The sequence below is a fragment of the Phascolarctos cinereus genome, unplaced genomic scaffold, assembly GCF_003287225.1.
Source record: "Phascolarctos cinereus isolate Bilbo 61053 unplaced genomic scaffold, phaCin_HiC Scaffold_1;HRSCAF=81, whole genome shotgun sequence".
NCBI lineage: Eukaryota > Metazoa > Chordata > Mammalia > Diprotodontia > Phascolarctidae > Phascolarctos > Phascolarctos cinereus.
Genome location: NW_027555514.1, coordinates 89,916,293 through 89,943,571, shown reverse-complemented (window position 1 = coordinate 89,943,571; position 27,279 = coordinate 89,916,293). Strand labels below are relative to the sequence as shown.

The window sequence follows — 27,279 nt, the reverse complement described above, 5'->3', positions numbered from 1 at the left end:
CACAGAAATAATTTATTCTAATCCTCTTGTTTTATGGATAAAGAAACTGAGGTTTAATGAGATAAAATGACTTGCCCAAAGCCACACACCGAATAGCTAAGTAGAAATTTGAATGTGGATCTTTAGCCTCAAAATTTCATTCTTTGCACAAGATCATGCCTTCTTTCAAAGACTTTGAAGGCTCTAAATGCTTTGGTACTATTATAAAACTTAGGTAAAAAGCACTAGACTTTTTTTCTAGATAACACACTTAAACGCCATGACTATACAATTAGTTTACCTGTCTGAGCTTTTCTGTATCTGCTGGAGACATGTTTATGGTATTCTGTGTATCTGTTCCGGCTACACTTGGGGTAGGACCAGGAATTTGGGGCATAGCAGAAAATTGCTGTCCTTGAGAATTCACTGGAGAATTTGAAGATGCATTAAAATTCCCTTCTGATCCTGTTCTTGGTTGATCAACAGCATCATGGCTAATTTGACTAGTCCCAAAAGAATCAGACTGAGGTCTTGGAGTCATTGGAGGCTGATCATAAGGGTCATGAGCTGGGGAAGGTGGAACATGGCTAAACGTTTCTGACAAGGCAGGACCTGGTGGCCTTGGTGTTTGAGAACATGTATCTGATGGCCTTACAAAAGTTCCGGGTAAAGCTGGCCCTCTGTTTTGTGCTGCCTGAAGGAAAGCATCTTGATTTGGCACAAGACCTGGTCTTGTCAAGGGGGATCTAGCAAAACTTTCTGCAATGCCTGGTCTTGGAGGTGCTGATACCTGTGAATAAGGACCAGTGATGGTAGGTCTTGGTGTCCCAGGAGGGTGAGCATAAGGATCAGAATGCCTTTGATTACCTGGTGATGGAACAAATAAATCTGTCTGTGAAGATGGCATGGGTGTAGAAGACTGCTGAATATATGGATCAATAGTGGTGGGCCGTGCACTTGCAGGAGGTTGGGAATAGGGGTCCTTAACGGGTCGAGGTGTTCCTGAGGATTGGGAAAAAGCATCTGCAAGAGGATGAGGAGTTCCTGGAGGCTGAGAATAAGGGTCCTGAGTAGTTTGCCTGGACATAGCCCCAGACTGAGAAAAAGACCTTGAAGGGTGGGCAAAAGAGTCATTCATTGCAGGATGAGGAGTATGGGGAGGCTGGCTATATGGATCAGCAGACTGATTATGGGGAAAACTGTCTACTGGCCTTGGTGTCAGAACAGGCCTTTCATAAGGGTCAACAGACATTCGTCTCGGTGTTTGCGGCACTGATCCAAAAGGATCTTGTGGGGATTGAGGTGGGTGCATTGGAGGCTTAAAAGGTCCAGTGCTACTATCAACAGGGGCAGGTGTCAGTGGAGGTCGTGCATATGGATCAGCTATCCGTTGTCTTTGAAACCTGTCAGTCCTAGGAGATGGTTTAGTGAAAGGATCATTAGCTCCAGCTGTTAAAGGACTTTTTCCAGTTTGTTCCATGACAATGGGAGACCTTGGTATACCCAAAGGTTTAGAAAACTGATCAGTCACTACAGGCCTGGGTGTGTCTGGGGGTTTTGCATAGGGATCACTACCAGATGAAGAAGAACACACATCCCTGACAGAAGAAAGCCTACTTGCTGTTGTCTCAGTTACTTGAATGTTTCGAGATAAGGGGGTGGTGCAGGTTTCCACTGATATACCAGAATTCCTTCTAGGAAAGTTCTGAGCACCTGAAGGTGGTCTAGGGGTTCCCACCATTTTAGCATAAGGATCCACTGGAGATGAGGGCCGTGTGCTTGAAGAACCTGATGAAAATATGTGCGGTGAGGGAGACTGAGGTTTCTGAGACTGAGGAAGGGCTTCCTGGACTGTGATGCGGACAGGGGCTGGTGGAGGAGGTGGTGCTTGGGGCTTTAGAAAGACATCGTCTGAAGCTGCTGTAGTCGGGGGTCCAGGAAGCTGTGGTTTTGTAAACAGGTCTTTGTGGAATGATTGTGCAGGAGACATACTTCCATTACCAGGCTGAGGTGTTAAAGGGCTCTGTATCCCACTGCTAGGTGTATCTGACCCAGACTGGTTCACAAGTGGTTGGGAACCAAACTGCTGCTGTTGCTGCTGTTGTTGTTGCTGCTGTTCATTTTTCACTTGTTCAAGTTTCTGTGTGGCTTCAATTTTCGCTTGCTGTTTACTTTTCTGACGCATTTGCTATTGAAGGAAGAGAAAGAAATGAAAAACTTAACAGCCAACATTGGTAAAGGAAAAATTGGCCTGTCTGGCTGTTGTATAAGAACAACTATTAGATTAAAAACCCACTTTACTGCATCTTAAACTCCTTGAGGGCAGGGATCATATATTACTTATCCCCAACAGCAGCTGGCACACAAAATTTATAGAGTAGGAGTACAGAAAACAACAGCTTTTGAATGAAGAACAATTTAAATCTCTATTAAACTCCAAATGGAAGAAAATAGTTTTGTAAACATGAAAATTCTTGGTTATTCTGTACTCAGAGCTATAAATCTACACGTAAACACATCACTTGGCTTTTATATATGGTCAAACTAAATTTAGAATAAGAAACAGCTACTTATATTTACACAGTGCATTACAATTTAATGAGTACTTTCCTTACACCATTTCTGTGAGGCTGACATTCCACAAATTACTATTCCTATATAACAGTCTAGAAAATTCATTTTTCCAATGTCACAAAGTGAACAACTGTATGAGCCAGGCCTCCTAACTCCATGCCCATGCCTCTTTCTCCCATAGTATCCTCTTGGTAATCAATGCCACTATCTAAAAAGCATTAAAAAAAAAAATAAAAATTTAATAAGACATACCTGTCTGAATTTCCATTCCTGCTCATGTTCAGATTCTCTTTGCTTTAACGGATCTTTAAACAGATCCGAGTCGATACGAGAGCTAGGATCGATATTATCCTGCTGTTGCTGCCTCTTCATGGAATCATTTGACATCTGCACTTTATTAATACGTTGAGCAGCTCTATTATCTCTGGCTTTTTGCTTTGAGAGAAAAAAATGACAGTAATTCCTTTTTCACATGAGAAAATAAAATGTTAATTTAAGGTAAATTTAAATAAACAAAAAAGGGGAAAAGTTGAGATTAATTCCTTGAAACTGAAAAATACTGTTTCTTACAACTTTTCTTTTCTTAGGTCTTTTCTTTTCAAGACATTGTATTCTAAACTGCTGATGCTCCGTTTCATTTTCCAAAACAGTTGAAGATGCTTTCTAAAAAGGTTTTATGATTATCTGCTAGGGAGTATGGGTAGAAAGTCCGAAAAAAGCCATTAACACTGAATTCATATCTATATATCATCTATTTTAAGGAACATAAGATTTAGGTAACATAAAGGAAAATAGTTTTAGTTTAAACAGAAGGAAAGGAGACAAAATTAGGATTTAGACACTGATTCTTTAGTGTTCAATTTGAAGATCTGGAACCAAGCACCAAAGTGATGGACAAACATAAAACCATTCTATTACTATTCCAGTAAAGTTCTGGTGCTGGAGTGAAAAAATAAAAAAGATTTTTTACCTTCAATAAAACAAGCTTGGTACCTCTTTGTTAACCAAGCTATATTATTTTTAGAGCACTCTAGTTGAAAGAGAACAGAACTAGCTAGTATCATTTAGTCTGCATAATCTACAAATAAGGAAAAGGCTTCATCTGTCAAACAGCATAAATGGTCTTTGAACTTTAATATGAATCCAAAATAGGTATTTCTTAGTAAAGAGCATATCTTAAATGTTATTTTAGAGTCTTAAGGAAAAGAAGATCAACATTAAAATTTCCAAACGCCTTACAGGAAAGCCTCAAAAGCCTTTCTAACTCTGTCCCTGACAATAATAATGACCAAACAAAACATGGCTGTTTTGATAAGGGATGGGGGTGGAAATGAGGAGAGAAAAGAAAGAAAATGTACCTCTCAAAATAGAAAGGTCCTTCTGTTATATCTAAATACTTTCATTAAAAAGAAAAATTACATAAATCAAACTATTTTCATCGTACATATCAGAGAAACTGAGAAAGGAAATCTGACATTTGTCCTCCAAGTATGCTGCCCTTCTGAAAATGGAATATTTAATTTTAAAATAAAGTGAATGTGTAAAAAGTAGCTCATTTTCAAGCTTCAACAGCTTTTTAAAAACTAGCTTATCAAAACATCAGTCTACATTAAGATCTAATGACCTAGAAAATAACTTTTAAAGAAAAGCTAGGTTAAGCTATAAAAGTATTAAAATGGAACTTTTTTTGTAATCCTAAGACTTCAAAATGACATTATGACATAAAGCACACAAACAGGATAATTATTTTTTAAATACCACATATGGAGCTCTTTCCTGTGAACTTGCTTTTCTCCACAATTTAGCAATCTGCTTCACTCTTGTGGCCCAATCTAAAACAAAACAAGAATTGGTTCAGAAAAGGGGATCCTTTGTACTGGCAGCCATGTCAAAGTATGAGGTGTTCAGGACAGACACAGTTCAGACAGACAAGATTTTGAAGACTATACCTCACATTCAAATGCAACGGCATGGAACCTAGCTCATAAAATGGAGAGGATACAAAGCACATTTAGTAATGTCTGGATATAAGGCAGGAAGGTAGCCTTTCAAACCTAGAAAGTGTGCTCTAAAACTAAAAGGTTAACTATTTTGAATGATACTACTTCTAATTGGACCCACGTCAAGCAATGTTTGTGTGAGCAAGTATCATAATGATTATTCATCACAATATAAATACATATTAGGAGGATATAATTTTAAGCATTTAAAAAAATAAATACATAAAAAGCCTCACAATTCATTGGTTGGGGTAGGGGTTTATTCTAGTGATTTATTTACAAAAGTGAATTATTTACAAAATGAAATGTGATGAATATAAAACAAGTCTATATTGCAAAAAAAGAATTATTCCAAATTAAATTAAATATTAAATATTCCAAATATTAAATAAAAACTTTCGAAAAATTAAAGAGTATGGAAACAAGAATGGCAAAAACAGTAAGAAAAGTCTGTAGTGTGATGTTGAACCATACTACACATTCAAAAAAGATAGTCAATTGTGCCAAATAAAAACAAGAGGGCAGAAACAAGAGCAGATTTATGACTTGTCTTTCACAGTGACTAAACTGGGTCAAGCCTATTCTAACAACGTAAACTGATTTAGCTACATCCATCCATCTATCTACCTATCCATCTATCTACTCATCTATCTATCCACCCATATTATGTAGACTAGCTCTATTTCTCTACTTAGCTCATAATTATTTTACAAAAGTTATAATTATATTCTTTATTATCATAAATAATACATTTAGGAAAGGTAAAGGAAAATAGTTTTAGTTTAGACAGAAGGAAAAGAGACAAAACTGGAATTCAGACTCTGATGCCTTAATCTTTAACTTGAAGAAATAATATAAACAATATTATAATAAAAGAATACAAATAAGTAAACCTTACTTCATGTTTCAATATCAAAACACACTGTACTGTTCTGTTGAGCAATTAAGTATCACTGCAGTTTCCTCCTCTATGACTGGAGTGATAATTCTAGCATTGCATGACTCATCTCTCTGTGCTATACATATACACATACACACACATAAAAATTCTTTATTTTCCTCACAGACACCAGCAGCTCAAACATTTTCAGGGCTTTCTCGGTACTCTTGTGTTTTTGCCAAGCCGTCTGATCTTTACGGCTTCATCTCAGGCTTCTCTTTTCAACACGCTCTCTGTACCTGCCACCTAGGGGTTTAGTGCTGTTGACTGCCACATGCCAGCCTGTCATACAGAACTATAATTATAATCCCTTTGTTGAAGACTACTAGATGAAGATCTACATATCCAGTCCAATTTCACTCCTCAACTTTAATCCTAGAACATGCACTACCTACTGAACACACTGGATATTTTGTAGACCTCTCAAACTGAACATGGCAAAAAACAAGCTCCTTTTTTGCCCTACTCACTCTACTCTTTTAAATTTCTTATTTCTGTCAAGAGTAGCATGACCTTCAAAGGCAAGCCAGTATTCAAACCCCAATGTCATCCTCACCTCCTCACTTCTCCAGTCAGTTACCAGTTTTCTTTTCTAATTCTGTAACATTTCTCACAACAAAGTCCATTCTTTTCACTGATAAGTCCAACCACCTTATCGTGTTCAAGGACTTATTACTTCTTATCTAAATTAATATTATAGATTCTTAATTGGTCTTCCAACCTGAAGTCTATGGCCATTTCAATGTATTTTCCAAATAGCTAAGAAAGTGACTTTTCCAAAGGACAGTAAAAATAGTAACTAACAACAACAAAACCAACAATAATTACTATTATTAAAAAATGATGGTGATGATAATAATAACAATAGAGTTTATTAGTATAATACGTGACTACATGAAGTAGTTGTTGTTCAGAAATTTACCTAATCTAAAAGGCCTTTAAGTTTTCTGGCAACATATTTAGGCCTAGGGAGGTTACTAATTAAAAGACTGCAATATAGAAGTAGATAGGTAATGGGGAAGAAAATGTCAAGAAGTCTATGACATCACAAACACAGAAGGCGAAAGCTTAAAGAAGATTTACCTATCCTCTAGTCTATCTTCACCACATAGAGGAAGAAATTGAAGCCCAGAGGTAAAGAGGCAGAGGGAAGACTCTCGTACAGGGTTTTTGATGGTAAGCCTAGAGTTCTTTCCACTCCAACAGAGTGCATGAATCTGATGTAATAAACTTGAAACGGGGCATGGGGGGTGGGGACAACAGAGATGTATACCAATTTAACTAATTCATATACCAACTGACCTGGGAATTCTTCCTTGAGGTTGGGAAAGTTAATGTTGGTATAGAGAACAGGTGCCACTGTTGCTATTTCGCCCAATGCCTCTTCTTTCTCCCATTTGAGAGTGCTTCTCTGGGTGTTAGACAAAGTATCACCTTCTCCTTCCATAGCTGGGGCTGCTGAGGGCCAGGAACTATGAGGATCATTTCCCATTGGGTTCAAGGCAGGATTTTTGTCCCTGTGAAAATACATCTCAGTTGCATGACATAAACAACTCCTACATGGTCTATTGAGATGTAAGTTTGAAGTTACAGGACACAACTTTAGGACTTAGTTTTCTTTTATTTTAGCAATAAACAAACATTTCTTACCACCATACATATTAGCTACACTACTCAGTGAAGACCAATCTATGCACATGTATAATCAGCATGATTTAAGTTTCTGCAGGAAGTTGTGGAATTATTACCTGGTATCAGTATATGGGGACTGTGATATAGAAGAGAAGGTTCCTAATCCATTTCCAGGAGTCAAAGAATTATGAGGGAGATGAAGATTAGGTCCAATAAGGCCATTCATAAGTGGCATACGAGAAAAAACACCATCTCCTTGGGATGAGAAAAAAATAATGTTAAGTGGTTACATGTATATTATAGCTATGACAAATAATACAACTAAGTATTTTAAAGTCTCAAGAGTCTAATTTTTTGTACAAGTTTAACTGCTGGACTGACATATGCCAGAGGGAAAAATGGCTTAGGACTGGAAGCTGAAGACAGCAATGTATAAATGAATATACATTTGTACATGGAATTTTGGGGGCAGGTATTTGTTACTCAACAAATTTCAGTAATTGCAAATTAAGACCTATACTTATAAGAAAAGAAGCAAAGAAAGGTTTTTTTCACCCCAAAGACAAAATGTAAAAAAAGATACTCCAACATTCTACAAGTTAAAACAACTGGAAAGATTTCATTAATGGTCAACAAGGCATTAAACATTTTGTACTTTATATCTATTTAATCTATTTATTAGTCTCAAAATCTCCAAATTTAAAGTAAAAACTTATTTACTTAAATGCATATTATATACATAGCACTGTGGTAGCTGAAAGTCTACAAAACATGTACAAAAATCTGTCTTTAAGGAGCTCATCATACATAAGTTTTGTTTGAAGAATGGTAGTATTTTCAAAGATGGTAAATTCAAGACCATATAGGTGTTTTGTGCCTAATGGAAAATGGTATTTGAACATGTCGATTTATTTTTTTTCTTCTGTAACCTCATGTTCCCTAATACATCCAGGGTCAAATATAAAAGCATCTGTTTGGCATTCAAAGCCCTTTATAACGTGGACACATTCTACCTTTCCAGTTGTTTACACATTACAACCTTTTAAACATAATATGATCCAGCAATGCAGGATCTTTCAAGGACACAGTACATCCCCTGAATCTTAGCATTTTCACTATGATTGGAACGCTTGCCCTCCTTGCTTCATCAAGTCTCAGCTAAACCTCTACCTTCTGCAAGAAGGCTGCTTAATCTCCCTTAATACTAGGCTCCTTCAAAATTATGAGCAATTTACAATGGGTTAAACTTGATTTATATAGAGTTGTTTTCATGGTATCTACCCATTAAATTTGGAGCTAGAGGACAAGGACTATTTCTGCCTTTCTCTGTATATTCAGTACTTAACATAGCATCTGACAGAAAGGAGCACAAAGGAGGTGCTTAATTAATGCTTTCTAGTTTAAAAAAAATTAAGAATAATATACACAGCAATGACAAATAAGAACAATTTGCTGGCTTTAAAAGGAAGGCCTAAGAGTGTCCTGGCAGAGACAAAGAACATATCTCTTCTAGGCTGTAGAATCTTACACCATTAAAAAAAAAATCTTACATCATATGCTTAACAAACATAAAAATACTGAGAAATATAAATACTAGGTAATTGAAAAACACTTTCCTTAATTTGGCTAAAAAAGTGACAGATTAAAATCTTTCTAACAGGCATTCAAAACATTTTGAGTGCTGAAATTTTTAGGTTTAGGATGAGATAATTCAGTTATTGTTTAGAGGAAGGAAAAGCAAAAAATAAAAATACACTTACATGCTAGAATAAGAACTTAAAGGGCAGCTTGGGAAGTTATAACTATAAATTAAGAAAACTAATTTCCATAAATTCTTAATACTCAAATAAAATGGAGTTTAGATAGATGTGGGCATTCCTTTCAAAGAGAGAGATCAAAATTCATCCACTCTGTGGAACTCCTGTTGACTTCTTTTCCTAAGTTCACTACAGGATGAATTCACACAGTAAGCTAGGGGGCTTTCATCAGTTTCTCTGAAGACTGCTCAGATACTACTGGTTATTCAAGTACTGGCCATGTAACTAGCCCATCTTATTTGTTTGATGACTTCCCTTACTGTGCTTCTCCTTAGTAATTCTATCTTTGTTACATGAAAAATCTTTATACACACATTAAAAAAAAAAAAGCACAAAAATCTCATGTCTTTCTCACTATACTATAACTTTCCAACGTTAATCTACTTTCTATACTATAAACCCAGAGGTCTAATAGTTTTCTTCACTAGTGATATACTTTCAACTAAAAAAAAACTACCATAGTATTATACTTCTTCTTTGTGTCTTTTTCAAATATTTTCATTTTTTAACTAAAATAAGACAAAAAATTAATGACCAAAACACCTAGATCATTAAGAAACAGTTTGGATAAGTGAAGAAAGATAAATGAACTATACTGTCAAGCCAAATACATGTCAGGTACAGTGCTAAGCAATGAGAATAGAAATAAAAGAAGAAAGAACATTGGTTTCAAGGTGTTTATATTCTAAAGGGAGGAAACAGTACATAAAAGGAATATAAAAAGGGAGTGGAGGGGAAAGCAAGAAGGAACCCATACAGGTATGTGTAGGAGTAGGTCGGAAGCCTGGAAAACAATGAAGAGACGAGTAAGCTGGAGGACATCACTGAAATGTAGGATCTAGGACAAACCAGCCAATCAGAAGGAGAAGTTGCAGGGGCAAAGGGTACTTCCAATGTGTAAAGTCCGGGGGTAGAGTGAGTTTCTGGGATCAGGGGGTTTCCATGGCATGGTAGAAAATGTCTACAGTCTAAACAGTTAGCAATGCATCTGGGAGGACAATGAGGACATCCCCTTCGTGATATACCTAAGGGTAAGATGGAAAATTGTGGACTGAATGATAATGAAGTGCTTCAACCACATTTTTTTAAGTGTATGGAAGAAAACAAAGGGAAATGCAGAAACACAAATGTGCAGAACAATTTTGAAAGTAAAAAGCAGAAATTATTTTATACACAAATATACATTTAAAAGCAAACAGTACAAAAGGAGATTCATGATTTCATGTAGCATCTTTTCTGTATTCTGTTTGTATGAAAATTTACTTTGTTGGTTATAAATTTCAGAATAAGTTTCTTTTTTTTTAATCAAAGGCATGAAACAGGGGAAAGGACTACCATGTACAAAAGTCAACAAACATTTACTAAGCACAGAGTATGGGCCAGGCTTCATGCACTGGGGATATATAGAAAGGCAAAAAACCCCAAAAAACAAAAACCCACAAAACAAAAAAAAAAGTTCCTACTCTGAGAGAATACACATTTTAATGGAGGAGACAACATGCAAACAACTATGTACAAACAAGATAAAATAGGGACAGTGTTAGAAGGAACTCGCTAAGGTTAAAGTGAATCACGAAAAGCTTTCTGTAGAATGTAAAAATTTAGCTGGAACAGGAAAGAAGCCAAGGAAGTTAAAATGCAAAGATAATCATGGAAATAGAGTTTCAGGCATGAAGGATACCACATTCAAAATGTCCAGATTAGGGAGATGGATTGTCTTGTTGGATTAATAAGGAGGCCAGTTATTCAGAATGCAGAGTTTGAAGGGAGTGAGGAATAGGACGTCTGGAAAGCTAGCAAAACCTAGATTCTGGTTGTAGCTGTGTCACTTATAATTTGACTATTACCACCTTAGAATTCAATGCTATGATAAAAGATCTAGAAAATCTTTCTATCTAAAATGAACTGCTTAGATTTTCATACGGATGGCATTTTATTGCCTGCTAAAACTAAGTCATTGAATGAAAAACTTACTGTATTTTGTACTATTTTACATTTCACTGTCATGCATTCATGACATCTGATGATTTCCTTCACCTTACTGATCACTAACGCAGCCAGGGCAGGTAGGTGATGCAGTGGATAGATTATTGGGCCTTAAGTTGGGAAGATATCTTCCTGAATTCAAATTTGGCCTAAGAAACTTACTAGACCTAGACAAGTCACTTCACCCTATTTGCATCATGAGGACCAATTCACAATCTTTGCCAAAAACACTCCCAACAAGGTCATGAAGAGTTGGACGTGACTGAAAAATGACTGAACAATAGATTAGTAGCAAAAATACTAATGAGGGTGCAGGCTATAGTGCATCACTATGAAAGTGATTGAGAATTGCTGATCTGACCATTGCCAAGTAACAACACTAGTCATCCCTGTTCCTAAAGCAGTTTTACTTTCCTATACTAACAATTAAGAATATGCCCTCCATTCAATCTAGCACAGTGTCTCTCATGTACGCATTTTGAGAACTTGTCGGTTTATTTGCTCTCAATTGTAAAATAACCACTACTTTCACTTACATCAAAGGATAATTTCTTGGGCGAATGGAAGACATTGAAGATCAAAAATCTTGTCTGACCTTATATCTAAATAAGCTAATTGAATCAGTACTGAAAATGAATCACATTCACAGTCCTTTAAGATAAAAGCCTCTTTTACTACACTGTGAATGTTGAAAACAAAACAAAATGCCAAACAACTCTGCCCGTAAAAATTAAACAAAGCAAAACAAAAAAACACTCATGTATCAACTCCACAAATATAAGCAGTTAATTATCTAACGACTAAGTATTTTCCTTCAATATTATCCCATTTAAGAAATTCTATGCTCCCAAAACCATTTGGCTAATCAATCTGTTTTATCAGGCCATGAACATCTCTACAAATTTGTATTAGGAAATTAATTTATGCTTATCTTTCCTTACTACCCACTGGTATATTCCAAAACAGTGTTTTAAGCATTTATCAGGCCAAAATGAAAAGTATACATCTGGAAATTAAAGTTCTTTATTAATGTTAATTAACAAACATAAGTGTGTTGGCTTCTTCGAGGAGAACTATCCAAGAGACATGTTCAAGAGAGTGAGAAAATTTCAGATTTCCAAAAAAAGGAGCTTTTTATTCTAATCAAGGTCATCTAATCAGTCATGACTTCAGATGATTAATAACACCACATGCTACCTACCTCTAGGAAGAAAAGCAATGGTTTAATATAGACTGAGAGACATATTTGCAAATAGAGCCAAAATATGGATTTGTTTTATTTGATTATACTTCTTTGTATACTTCTTTCTAACTTTGTATACTTATTTGTAACAGGGCAGTAAGCAGGGATGGGGAGAGACAGGAAGTGATGAGTAACTAGTTAGAGAGAAACAAAACAAAGAAAACAGACTCAAGAAACACTTTTTAAAAATCCCAAATTAAAAAGAAATTGAAAAGTGGACAAAATTTTGTTACTGTGTTACATTTAATGCAAATCTTAAAAACCACATAAAAGAATTCTAAAGTTTTCATATATCGAAATGTTCATATTCATTGACCATTGTTAGTTTATAATAAATTTTTCATCAATTAAAAAATATGAAGGCAAAGAATCAAGTATTAGACTTATAGATTTTTTTTTCCCAGACAGAATTTTTTTTGGGCAAGATTTTTTTTCTTTAAAACAAGGATTCCTATTTACTAGCTGACATTTATTTTTTTTTCTTCTGCCTTTTTCTTATTGCATATATATAATGCTGAAATTTCCACATGTAAATGGATTCTTCATTTGAGTGGTGAAAGTGAAACAAATAGAGAGAAGAAATGGATTTTACAAAGCATTTAGTATAAATTATTCATTTTAGGAACAATGAAACCAAGTTCCATTAAAGTGAAGTTATTTGAACAAGATTAAATAAATAGTATGCAAAGAGAGGTATTGAAATGGTTTGGAAATCTGAATTTCTTTTAGATTACTTGCACTAATACAGAAGTTACTAAATTTAAGAAAATTATCAATTAGCCAACACTTGTGAGTAAGTATATTTTTAAAAATTTTGTTTGCTGCTTACAAATATACAGATAATAGAAAGTAAGGTCATCCATAAGAAATCAAAAATAATCAGTCAGCAAATCATCAAACACCTCTGCAGAAAAAGAATCCCACACCTTCTCACAAAGGAAACCTCAATTTATTTTCAATGATAATAGTACAAAAAAAAAACAATTTTTGGCCAAAGAATCATACTCATCAGAAGTACAAGAGCTAGAGCTGGGTCTCAGAACTGCTGAATCAGCAGTCAAAACTGGCCACAAATGGGATTGAGTACCTTTCAAAAGGCAAGACCAAGAAAAATTACATGTTGTTTGCATGCATGTAGACTTTCCAAGAACGACAGCACATCATCTGGGACCCAACATCATACCTCCTAACAAGAAATGTTTAAGATACCCAGCAGTACCCTAGGCAAAATGAAATCAATTCATCCAACATTAGTTAGGCACAGATGGACTGACTTCCAGAAACTTCAAACCCCAATAATAAGATCAAAATCCAGGTTCTGTGGCATCGCATGGCATTTATCTTCCCAAGATATTAATATTCAGTACTCTTTCATTACCACGCCTCCAAGTGTACTTCAATCAAGGCTTCAGTAACAATATTCTCTTCTCATTAAATTATAATGCATACAAAAACTGATTAAAGAAAATATACCTCCAACACAAAATTAGAACATACCCTGATTGTGTAAAGCAATTAACTGTGGTGGTGGTGGTGGAGGCTGTGGCAGTGAGGCTGGCTGAGTGGTAGCAGGACTCAGTACAGCAGTGAATAAGTCTTCAACATCTTTACCGCCAAGCTCTGCAAAAAAAAAAAAGCAGGTAAAATATGAATTGCTGGAGTATTATTAGGAGGATAAAGATTTCACCAACATAAAGAATAAGAAAACATACCTGGAATCTTATACAATTTTCCAAGAATTGCTCCTGAAATGAAGTTTTAAAAAACAGATATCAGTCATCTTATTTAGACAGTTATATGAACAATAGTATTAAATTTAATTCATGTGAAGGAATGTATGTTAAATGAAGAATTAAAGCATGCAGTAATCTTTGAAAATTGTATTTACTCATGTCTTTTAGAAAGCCTAGATGTAGGGCAAATATTTTACCATCTGTGACCATTTTGTCTAGTTCAGGACTGAGGATGCCATCTAGTTGCTCTTCACTCAATGGCCGTGAACTTTGATTAATGTTTGGCTGAGGCAAAGAGGAAGGATCATCAGAGATGGAACCAATATCTAGGCCAGCTAAAGAAATGAAACATTAAATCAAACAATGAATTTAGTGGACACATGACGGTTACACATAAAGATGTGATATGAATGTACAAAAATTTAACCAATATAAAACAAAATCAGATTATCTAACTTAACACCATCTGAAGACTTCTAATTTAATATAGTTCCATCAAAATTTTTCAAGTAATTTGCAGTTTTGTTTAGAAAGCAAAAAGATGAGTTTTATATAAGAACATTTTGTGCACTACATTAGGCATATTATATTTGCAGTTGCAGCAGTTCTAAAGAATTCTTCATTATAAATGAATTCCATGAAGAACATAAAAAACATAGCAAACAAAAAATCAATTCAGACTAATCTCGAGGAAGACACATATTTCATCAGATGGAATATACACAAGGATACTAACAGTGTAACTGATACTACAATTAAGATCCCTAAGCAAAAAGAGTACTACTACCATTATTGTTGAATTCATATTATATCATGGCTACTTTGCAAAAAGAGAGATAAATTCTATATGCACTAGCAAAAATACTCAACTATACACAGAAAGCAATGAATCTACCACATATAATCAATCTGTTAGATATACTGTGCCATTCAACAACTATCTTCATAAAATTATACTATTAATTTCCAAGAAAACAAGCAGCCAGTGGAGGGGAGACTCTAGATGAATTCTCAATGTAGAAACTCAATACATAATTACAATTACAATTTTTTTAAACAACTGATAGTTTTAAATGGTTGCCTTCTAAGTTCTCATTGATGAACGTTTGTTGAGGAATGTCTCTGAAGAAAGACAGGAGAAGAAAGTTTTTTTTTATTCATGCTTTACTCTAGTGCTATTGTTTAAATGGCAACAAAAAAATTTCCAACATAAATTAACAAAGTTCTATACTACAGTTTGAAGAATCAATTATTTAATATTATGACAGACAACAAAAAGAAAAGAAAAGATATTAAGGAAACATGGACAGGCAAAAAAATAGTTTTTCAATTTTTAATCTATTTTTAGAGCTCAATCCAGGACACAAAAATATTACAAATTAAGTTGTTTTAACTACACAAAGATAATGGAAAATGAAAGCATGAATTAGTAATAAGAAAGCACTACTAATACTTATGCATGCATATATAGGTTTTGCTGAAGTCACTAGAAAAAAAAACTACTTCTAGTCACGGTTCATCCATTATTTGGATTCTTACCAAATGGGGAAGGTGAGTTCTCAACCTGGAAAGTGCATAAATCAAGACCTACAAGACCCAAACCAAATAAAATGGATGATTATCATAAGAGAGAAAAAAGAAAAATGATCCCAAAAAAAGAGAATGAGAGAGAGCTAAGGAGAAATTCCATGAGATATTGAGAGCAAAAGAGATAAAGAAGGCAAGAGAGTGCGAGAGAGCAAGAGAACAAGAATGAAAAATGGGAGAAAATCAGTGTATGACTACATCCAAAAAGACTCCCAGCATAAGAGACAAAGGCAAATATTTTCCACATATAAGCAGGAAAACAGAACCAAGTCAAATAAAATAACATGAAATTTCTCCAAAAAATTCAGAAATGAAGTCCTTCAAATGATACATATAATACACATGACAATGTGATAACACAGAATTACAAAGAGTTTACACATACCTGAGTGATCTGCAGATTTTACTAAATCATCAGAAAGTATTCCTAGGATGTCATCTTCTGTGTTTAATACTTCTGAGAGGTCAGCTAATGGGTCATCAGCATTAGCTATAGGAAATAAAACAAAACATTAAAAGTTGGCCATGTGGAATATGTTAAATACATAGAAACTCAGAAAGCTTTAGGATTTATTAATGAAGGGATATCTTCAAGGTCATAAATATTTCCAACCTTAGGAAACAATTTTTATGAACAGCAGAGGCTGAAAAAAAAAAGTCATCATCTGGTGGCCAACTCCCTGAAGATATAAATTTACATTACTATTTTCTAAAGATGGTATATGTAAATACCTACAGATAATACATACACACACACACACACACACACACACACACACACACACACAGAGCTGTAGGCGTGTAAAAGAGCCTAACAGAGAAAAAAGGCATGAGAGACTGAGAATAGGAGGAATGTCAACAAGAATACAGTTTATTAAGTTATGAAAGAAACATAAAACACGACAGTAATTTAAAAGATTCTCAACTTAGTACATTAAATGATTTTTCTGTTAAATGAGATGTTCTGAGCAGTGATTTGACTGAGATTTAAACAACAGCAATAATATGGCAAGCACACAAGCAATTACATAGAATAAATCAAACAAAGTCTACAGGTTCAGGCCTCTCCTCACTGAATGAGAGTCTTCTGCATATTTTGTAGTATTACAATTAGGATTTATAGCACAATGTTAATAAGTAAAGATCTTAAATTCAATTTCTATGTAAGTTACATCTATGATTCTTTGGCAACTGTTAACAGTTTTGCAGATACAAATATAATTGTCCTGTGATATTAGCACCATTAATGAGCCAAAAATTTAAATGCATGCTGCACTGGCACTGGATCGTAACCATATTATGTGTATTACATCACGAACAGTCTGGAGGAAGCAGACACTAAAAAGAGAGGTTTTCTGATGACTGGTTGTATAAAGTTAAACCCAAGACATGCCAGCTGACTCTGAAGAGGATTAAAAAATTAATATTGATCTTTATTACTTCTTTTTGAATGGCAAAAAAGATAAGATTATTTCAAAGGACTACAAAAGAAGCTGATTATAAAATAATATATATTGCCTAACTAAATTTCATATCTGAAAGTCTTCTCTCACATCTGAAGTACATCAGCTACAATATGTTATTATTAGCAATTTTTAAAACTTTATGTCACTAAAGAAGATTTTAAAAGATGTTTGGGAAATTGAATTTTTATAAGACACAAAATAATTTAACACCTATATTTAATGGACTGTCTGGAGTGAGAGACATCATACAAGCAACTAACTAGTCTTTATCTACCAAATAATTTCAGAAATCCATACATCAAGTTTCTTAAGGGGTAAAAGAGATTTCATGTCCTGGAAAATCATTACTAAGTCAACTGCTCTATTTAATGTAATTTGTATGTTTAATTTAGTCCAAAATATAATGCCACTGCTTGTATCCCATGGAGATGATAAACAGATATTCTTGTATGAAGGGAAAACCCTGGGACTGAGAAAAAACAAAGAACTGGATTTGAATGCCACCTCCAACACTTGATAGCCATGTGATCACTGGGCAAGTCATTTAATTATTCTGAGTTGCAGATCCTCCACTTTCAAAATGGGGAAAATACCCATAGTACATACATACTACAAAGTGTTAATGAGGATCAAGTAAGTACATGTAAAGAATTCAATATATCTTATACTTTTTTGGACTCCACCTGTGATTTCCTTGATGTAGAAAGCTCCAAGTGAGGAAATTTCTCTACTAGTGCATGTCAGCCTGTAAAATCATCTTAGAGAGTTACCTGGCAAGTCTGAGACATTAACTAAACTGACTAGTTACACAACCAGTATAGGCAAGAGGCATGAAATCATGACGCTAAGGCTTTTTCTTTTCTATTACCACACTATCCCTCACCAATACATGTGTTATTTTTAAAAAATTATTGACAAGATTATAATGTTTTTAGAAAGTTAACTGCGGGTCCAACAAAATTATCTAATAATATTCAGTAACAAGGTTTTCTTGATTTTTACTCAAGATTTATTACTCTCAACATTTTTTGCAACACCTAAAATGCCTTAGTGTCTATTAATATTTTCCAAAAAGTGGATAAGAAAATGTATACACAAATACCAAAAAGGAAAAGTATTAAGAGAATACATGGAAAAAAATAGATAAAAGTAATCAAAATACTAAATTTCAATACAGATCGTATGATAATTTTAGCAAGACTATCTGTTATTTGACCAAAAAGAAAGTATACCAACAAAAGAGATTTCGTAATTAGAATGTAATAGTAACATTACATGTATGACTACTGAGTTATGATGCTATTTTTACTTACATTATTTCACATATCCTTATGATTCTCAAAAAGGTAAGTCAAAAAAACCTGTTAAAATTTGCTTATCTTTTCTAGATATGAATTAAAAAGCTTTCTAATCATCTTCTCTAGTTGACTATACCCAGTTTAGCACTTTATGTTCTCTTTTCTTTTGTATTAACTATTTCATGTGTATTGCTTGGGCAGCTAGATGGCTCAGTGGATAGAGTGTCAGGCCTGGAGTCAGGAAGACCTGAGTTCAAATTCAGGCTCAGACATTTACTGTGCGACCCTGGGCAAGTCACTTAACCCTGTTTGCCTCAGCGCCTCATCTGTAAAATGAGCTGGAGAATGAAATGGCAAATCACTCCAGTACCTTTGCCCAAAAATCCACATGGGATGATAAAGAATTGGACATGACTAAAAGAACTCAACAATATGTCTTCCATCTAATTCATGCTGCACATATTTTATTTATACATAGTTATAAGCATGTTGTCTCCCTGATTAGAATGTGAGGTCTCTGAGAGCTGGTATTATTTTTAATTTTCTTAGTCTCTTCTTCTCTAGAACTCACTACAGCAAGTGGCATACTATTAAGGACTTAATAAATGCTTGCTGATGAGTTCGGCAGACAAAGAATAATGCCGCTGCTACATGAGGAAACTGAGGCTCCCAGTAATTAAGAGATTTGTCCAAGGTGATGACTGGATGGTAGAATGATGAAATGAATCTAGGTCTTCTGATCTGAGCCCAGTGCTCTTTCAAATGTAAAACAATGCTTCTGTTGTACCTAAAAATCATTGTTTCATAAAATGCAAGGATGCTAAGCACTGAAGAAAGGCTTTAATAAAAATCTCTGAGAAAACCAAGTGAATACTGATTTTTAAAAAAGGCTCTAAATATACCTTATAACAAACATATAGTACAATAAACTCGATTTATTGAGTTAAAAATTTACAAGGCAAAAGAATAAGTTTATCTGTCAATATGTTGAAAATATATGACAAATCGTGGTAGACGCATTAATTTGAATACAAATAAATTTGATACACTCAAAAACAATATAACCAAAAGTTCCAATCTGTATCTTTTAGGAACCTGATATGAAATAAAGGAAAGGCCAATCAACAATGCACAAATGGTGAAAAAATGAGAATGAGAAGAATATAAAAGTAATCAATTATAAAACTGAGTTAAAACACTGTTAAGCCCAATAAGCAAAGAAATAAAAACAAATAGATTGGAAGGAACCTGATACTTACTAAATGAGCAAAAACAATGAAAAGTTACAAATGCTGGAAAATAGCTATACAGCTGATAGAACTGTAAATCGGCACCATTTTTCTACAGAACAATTTTGAAATACACATTAAAAATTATAAAACTGAAAGGATATTTTGATTCACTGAGCTACTTAATATCCTAAAGATATAACTAAAAAGCTATCTCCATAAAAATATTCATGGCTGCCTTATATTTAACAGCAAAAATTAAGTAATTTCTGTTCTATAGCTGAGGGTATAACATAAACAAATTGAACTCCAGTGATACTAAAGGAAACTACTATACCATTTAACATGATAATATTTCAATACTTCAAAAGATGAAAGATTCAAGGTTTATAAAAAAAAAATTAAAAAGCAACTGAAAGAAGACAAAAAACGGCAAATACCGAAGAGACTATGAAGGCTGACTAAAGTATCCATGTTTAAGGATAAAATATGTAGAGATCACAGACTTAAGGATTCTAGAGTCATAGATTTAGAACCTAAAAGAATATTGGAAGTAATTAAGTCCAAATCCATCATTTTAAAGATGAGAAATCTGAGGCCCAGAGATATGATCTGATTTGCCCATTGTCAAAAGGGAAAAAGGGAATAGGCCGACACTTGAACTCTGACATAGTGAATAAAACTTACATTTTTAACAAGAAATGAAGGTTGGAAAAAGAAGCCAAAGTACAATGTGGAAATAAGCCCACCAATTTAATTTTTCATAGGGGTTTGTAAATGTTAATCCAATATGGTTTTCAAGATAAACAGCTAGAAAAAACTATTGGTTGGTTCAAATTAAATGTTCCTTAGAAAGAATTCTTATATTTAATGAGGACATTTTTATTTGTTTTGGGAATCACTTTAATGGAAGTAGAACTTCCATGGTACACAATTCAAAGTAGTACTCAAGAGTTCTATTACGCAGGCAGAAGATCTCAAGATTTCCTTCCACAGTTCGGTAGTACATGGAACAATCCAAAGTTTAAATAAAGCAAATGAAATTAATGTCAAACAAAGTGTTTCCATTCATTTCAGTTTGTTATTGTTCAGTTGTTTTTCAAGTTGTGTCTGACTGACTCTCTTTAAGTGTCTGAGGCTGGATTTTCAAATCCGAAGATGAGTCTTCCTGACTACAGACCTGGGAACTTATCTACTGCACCATCTAGGTGACCCTGTTTATTTCAGAGTCTAGTTGGGGGGTAGAGAACATACGACTTCAAAGTCACATGTGGCCTTTTAGTATGGCCCTCTGACTGAATCCAAATTTCATAAAACAATAAAAGAATTCATTCTATAAAACGTGTACTCAGTCAAAAGGCCACACTGAAGGACCTCGAAGCCACATGTAGTCTCAAGGCCGCAGGTTCCTGCTCTAGTCTGTCTGTATTAGGATAAATAGAGAAAGCACATGCTATCTTGTATCTGTGTTGTGCTTTTAAAAAACTATCACTACCTTTTGGGGCAGGTAAGCTGTGTCCATGAACTTGAAGCTTGCAATCAGCTGCAACAAGCCTACCCAGTTTCCCTCACTCACACAAAGCAAGGTATAGAATTTTCTGAAGCTGTCAGGATACCGTTAATACAATCACCACTAACGAACTTGGAAAAATAAATCTCTAAGTATGGTCATTTTATGTAACTTTTAAGGTCAATATATATTTTTCCTTGTATATTCTCATCCCAAAAGCACAGTATCTAGATGTGGCAATTAAACATCCAAGATACAGCACAGCATAGAAGAAACTGCACAGGATATACTGGAATCAGAACATTTTAGTTTATGGGTGCATTCTGACAATTGCTAATTGGAAATCTTATGGAAGACACTTCTCTCTGATCTTCAATTGCTCATTTGTAAATTAGATAATAATCATATTATCCACTTCAGGACTAATTCTGAGAAAAGTACTTGGAAAATTTCAAAATACTACCTATAGTTTATAGAAATACAATATTAAATAGTGCAGCAATAATATTTATAACAATATAGGTCATAATTTGAGGTTTCCCTTTTCAAAATCTCTTTTACACGTACTCTACTTTCTGTATAACCATATCTGTGGTTAAAAAAAAAAAAGGATGCTATGGAGCTTCCTGGTTTTGAACCAACAAGAGACATATAAAACATTTCCCTATCATCAGGAAACATGTTTCTAGTGCTTCCTCTGAGTACTGATAAAGGTGGAAAAAAATAAGATGGAGTGAAGACCTTGTGGTTCGTGAGTCTGTGTAGAGTAAGTAATTGATCATCCAGGTCAACGAAGCTGGTGAGAAAGCAACTCTAGCAAGGGCCATGTCAAGATACTTAACAATTACTCTTAGAAAAGGGGCAAGACAGTCAAAATTTTAGCTATATCTATGCACATTTCTATAACTTGGGGAAATTAAGAAAAAAACCCAATTTCCTTACATTGCTTTTAGAATCCCTTTTGTCAGTCGAATAAAGGATAGCAGCAAAATATAAAAAATATTCATTAAGAAGCAGTATTCAAAAAAATACATACAAAAGAAACTAACATCACATACTCCAAGAAAAAAATGCTCTTAAGAACACAAATTGCCAGGGTTTTCAACAATATGTTACTCATTAGTATATTATGATTTAAAAATTGAAATTACATAGAAGACATAAAAACTTACAAAGGGAAACTATAACACAAATGTGTAATATAAAATTTTATATTACATTCCTACTACATTCATCAATAATCACTGTCGACTTTTTTGGTGAGATAAAAAAATATAAAATAATCAAATTTAGTATTTATACAAATGGGGCAGATAATTGGTACAGTGGATACAGTGCTGGGCATGGTGTTAGGAAGACCTCAGTTCAAATCTGGCCTCACACACTAGCTATGTGACCCTGAGCAAAGTCACTTAACCCTGCTTACCTCAGTTTCCTTCTCTGTAAAATGACCAGGAGAAGGAAATGGCAAACCACTCCAGGAAAAGCTCAGATGGAATCACAAAGAATCAGACATGTCTGAAATGACTTAACAACAACAATAATATCAAACCGGCCATTTGGAACTCTAATTTACAGAGATTCTTTAGGAAGAACATAATTTTTGAAGCCTGTAAGTCTAAAATCATTAGAACTCTCTGTATTTCAGATAGGATAAATTTTTTTTGAGGGGGGGGGAGGAGAGGGGGTCTGCCAAAAGATTAAAACTGCGTGCAACTAGTACCCACACTGTTTAAAAAAACTGTTAAAACAAAATAAAATTAACATCTCACAACTAATCTTGACAGTAATGAAAAATGATATAATATATAAAAAAAGTTGGTGGTATTTAGCTATATTTTAAATAAAACCTGAAGAGTAACTGTTCTGCTTGGTTGCTGTAATAGAAAATTTGAACAGTATAACATAACCATTAGAATATGAGGAGGAACTTTTTAAACTTCCACATCTTAGACAATGAGTCCCAATGAGGTGAAATGATTTACTCATAGTCATAGAGTTACAGGTGAAAAAGTTTCTGTATTTCTAATACACTGCTATTTTGATTAAAAAGCAGTAAGGGAAACTCTAATACTGACTTTGGATGTATAAACATTTAAGAATTAATTTTGTCCTGTAATTTCAGTGCATTTTTCTTAGTCCAGAATTATATTTTAATGGCAGTGAAGAAGTAAAAATGAGCAGATTACCTATGTCACTGAAGATTGGCAACTATTTTCCAATCTACAATCTTGCAAAGTTGCTTGGGGAGAAGGTTAAGTGCTTTGCACAGGTTTACAGTTAGAGAGAGAGAGGGAAAGAGAGAGAGAGAGAGAGAGAGAGAGAGAGAGAGAGAGAGAGTGTGTGTGTGTGTGTGTGTGTGTGTGTGTGTGTGTGTATAAAAAAAAGAGACTGGATTAGAACCCAGGTGGGTCCTGACTCTTAATCCAAGATGTTACCAATACTTTCTTCAAGCTTTACATATTGTCTCATCTTTGTCAAGTTTCAACTAAATGGACATGAGCAGGTAGTATTTTTTACATCTTAAAGAAATATAGTAAAAACTAAAAGAGGCTGTGAATGGCCAGAAGTTCTTAACCTGAGTTCTCCACAAGTAGTCTGTGGATAGAAATTCAGGGACTGCATGAACTTGGAGAGGAAAAAACTACACATTTATTTTAATAAAATTGGTTGTCTTTCTGTGCTGCATATTTTATTTTTTGCATTACAAAGCATTTTTCATGGACTTCAGATTGCAAGAGGTCCATGGAACAAAAAAAGGTTAAGATTCCTGGATTTAAGTGATATGCAGTATATGGAGAACTAAATTTAAAAAATTTTAAAAAAAGAAATAAAGTTGTTATCTAACTGCATTTGAGAAAACAGCAAAATTTATTGACAAAAATAAGTAATATATTATTGCCATGAGTTCTAAAACAAATCTTTTGAGATATGGAGGCTATGATGTTATTATCTTTTCCAAATTTTCCTAATGATGTATGTGTAAACACAAAATGTAAAAGAGAAACACCAAGGAAGGTCAGTCTAGGGCAGCTGCTGTTATAATTATTCATATTTCTAGACTCGTTGAAGATTTCCTCACAGTAACTCAGTAAGGTAGGTTTACATACACAATCCTAAAGGATTCATAAAGGTGAAGTGACTTGTGCAGGGGTCACATAGAGCCAGGACTCAAACTCCAATCTTCTGATTCCAAGGCCACTACACTATATTGCGTCTCATTTAATTTTGCATTGTAACAAAGGAGGGTAGACCCCATATCCCTATGACTGCTGGTTTCCTGACAGGTCATCAGAAAAAAAAAAATCAACCTCTTAAAAGTATTAACAGTTAAAGCACAAACCATGGATACAAAGGAAATAAAATAAGAACTTATTGAACTGTTATGAAATTTTCTATACCTTGAGTTCCTGGTTTCACTGGAGTTGAGGTTGAGCTGAGCAGGGGGTCAGAAGCAGGATCTAAAAAGTTTGTGTTCATATTAGTTTTACATGAAAGTTGAGATGCTGATCCTTCTGACAGGTTATCTGGGCACAACTTGTTTTCTCTACTTGTATCTAGAAGGTCTTTTCCAAAGAAGGCTTCCTAGATGAAAATAAGCAGAAATAGCATTCAGTTATCTCTGAATATTCATGCATTTCTATAAAAAACTTGAACATTTTCAATATTCAATTAACAATGGATGGTAGAAAAAAATAACCATACTTGATACTACATTCTATTCCAAAAATACAAAATTTGATCATGCAGGGTTGTTTAAACTACTAGTTGTGAAGTTCTTAGGTTCAGAGTAGACCAGCAGAATCATGCAAACTTTGTCAACCACAAAGTAAAATATGCATCCAATAACTGACATACAAGAACAATTTAAATATTAGAGGACATTAAAGTATAAATTATATTGAAGTATAATTAAAATTTGAAAACTAACAGAAAAACAAAACAACTAACTTCAGTAGATCACTTTCCTCTTTTCACCAGAAACAGTTTCTTAAAAATTAAAGTCTATTGAACACCCATAAACAAACAGAATCTACATATTAAGTCTTTTTCAAAAACATATTTTATATCCTAGGACTGATTCATTTGCAGAAATGACCTGGACATTGAACTTTAAACAGCACAAATTATGTGCCACCAAAAAGGGGGTTAAAAGAGTCATTTTGATGAGACAGCATAGGGTATCCAAAAGTAGTGATTCTGGAATAAGAAGGACTAAATTTAATTTCTAGGTCTCCCACTTTTTCCCTGCATAATGAACTCAGTCAAGACACTTTCCCTGGATAGTTAACATTTTTGGGTATTGTGGTTTTGTTCTTTAGTTTAGCAAGTGACTCATACTACTACTATTTCTCAATAACATTACATCCATGGTTTGTACCTTACTATAATCCAATGGTTTTATGAACTCCTCTTGATATGAAGCAAACCTTCAGATAATACCACTATCATCATTCAAGCAAGGCACCATGAATGACTCATGAAGAAACTAAAATATCCACTCTCAATGTGACATTTACAAAATATGGCTGAAAACCCTCTAAACAGCACTAACAGTGAGTCAGATTCAAGAGACTAGACACAATAGCAATATCCCAGTTATCACAACGAAGCAGTAACTTTCTTAATAGCATCTCAATATTCTGAACCATTACACACTTCAAAAAAAGGCTTAATTTACAAAACTGAGATACCTCACCACATGCAAAAACACACACACAGAAGGATACAGTCATTCATTGGAGAGATATTTAGAAAACCTACTATTTCCTGCAATGATCTGCTTCTATATCATGTTTATATTTATGCGGCTATGTTTATAACAACATGAGGAAAATCGAAAAGCACTGATAATTATAGTAATATAAATAAAAAGAGAAGGGAAAAAATTAACTCTCATCTCTTCCCACCTTTCCAGCTTCCTAATTAATGTCTACTGAATTGAACTGAAAATTGATGGAGAAAACAGCTTGTTAGAACCTTTTTGGATTACTTTTCCTAATGTCTTTATTCCATTTTACAATGGAAGTCATTTCAGTTTTCTATATTGGTAAAGATAGGTGCCAAACATATTTTGTTGCTTCCTTTATCAAGGCAAGTCAGGAATTAATTAGCTGTTCTACTTTCAAAAAGAGAGCGGCAATAAATACCTGAATAATTGAAGATCCCTCCCATTTCCTCTCCTTATCACAAAAATATTCCTTCATGCCTGGCTTATACATTTTCAAACCTCATTAATTTTATCTAAGTGGAGAATTTCAACAAATAATTAAATATTTCCTACTATGGGCCAGACTCTAAGCTTAGTGCTTTTTATAAATAAAATCTCATTTGATTTTTTACAAAATTCCTGAAAAGTATGTGCTATTATTATCCCCATTTTGAGGTTGAGGGAACTGAGGCTAATAGAGGCTAACTTATTTGCCCAGGGTTGCACAGGTAGAGATTATCTGAGGCCACATCTGAAGGCAAGTCTTCCTGATACCAGGTTGAATGTTTTATTCACTGGCTACTTAGCTACCTCCAGGTCTCCAGGTGTAATCACTCAAGGAATTTTTGTTTGTTTTTTTAGGCAATTGGGGTTAAGTGACTTGCCCAGGGTCATACTGCTAGTAAGTGTCAAGTGTTTGGTCTGAGTCCAGATTTGAACTCAGGTCCTCCTGACTTCAACACTGACTTTTATCCACTGCGCCACGCAGCTGCCCTCAAGGAATATTTATTAAGAGCTTCTTTGTGCTAGGAATTGCATTAAGTATTGCTCTTGAGGACCCCACAACATCCATAAGGAGGTGATAACATGCAAATAACCACATACATTCCAGATATATACTACATATAAGGAAGAGTGTCTGAGGTGGAAGGCACATAGTAACAGAGGACTGACAAAGACCTGAAGAATGTAGCACTTGAGCTAACTGAGCACTTGACGGAGATGAGGGAAACTATGAGGCAGAAGGGAGCACAGTATTCCACATGGGATGTAATAATGATAGCAAATTGCTATAGAAGATATACGGAACAACTTGGACAAGAAACATCAAGAAGACCAGGCTAACTAGATTATTAAGTACATAAAAAAAGTGTAGACTTATATGAAAATATGTTTAATAGGAATGTATATGTAGAGCCTAGTTCAGATTACATGCCGCCTTGGGGAGGGAGTCGGAGAAAAAGGGAAAGAAAATTTAAAGTTTATGGAGGTGAATGTTGAAAACTAAAAATAAATTAATAAACAAAAGAGGAAAAAATAAATTAAAAGGTCCAGAAATTTAGCAAAGGGTCAAT

The 27,279-nt window shown here is 34.3% G+C and overlaps 1 protein-coding gene across 2 annotated transcripts in view; it reads right to left on the bottom strand.

Annotated features, from left to right (window-relative positions):
- The window catches only part of KMT2C (lysine methyltransferase 2C), a 306,292-nt gene that overhangs the window by 56,486 nt on the left and 222,527 nt on the right, over nt 1-27,279 (bottom strand). Inside the window, exons 27-37 of one of the 2 annotated variants that reach the window (XM_078152656.1) lie at nt 24,396-24,579; nt 15,877-15,981; nt 15,444-15,491; nt 14,102-14,239; nt 13,884-13,916; nt 13,669-13,791; nt 7,242-7,380; nt 6,796-7,010; nt 4,312-4,385; nt 2,806-2,988; nt 281-2,167 (exon numbers count right to left, since the gene is read on the bottom strand). In XM_078152656.1, coding sequence (XP_078008782.1) covers nt 281-2,167; nt 2,806-2,988; nt 4,312-4,385; nt 6,796-7,010; nt 7,242-7,380; nt 13,669-13,791; nt 13,884-13,916; nt 14,102-14,239; nt 15,444-15,491; nt 15,877-15,981; nt 24,396-24,579 — 3,129 coding nt within the window. The remainder of the gene's footprint in view (nt 1-280; nt 2,168-2,805; nt 2,989-4,311; nt 4,386-6,795; nt 7,011-7,241; nt 7,381-13,668; nt 13,792-13,883; nt 13,917-14,101; nt 14,240-15,443; nt 15,492-15,876; nt 15,982-24,395; nt 24,580-27,279) is intronic. The other variant, XM_078152657.1, reaches the window with a different exon arrangement.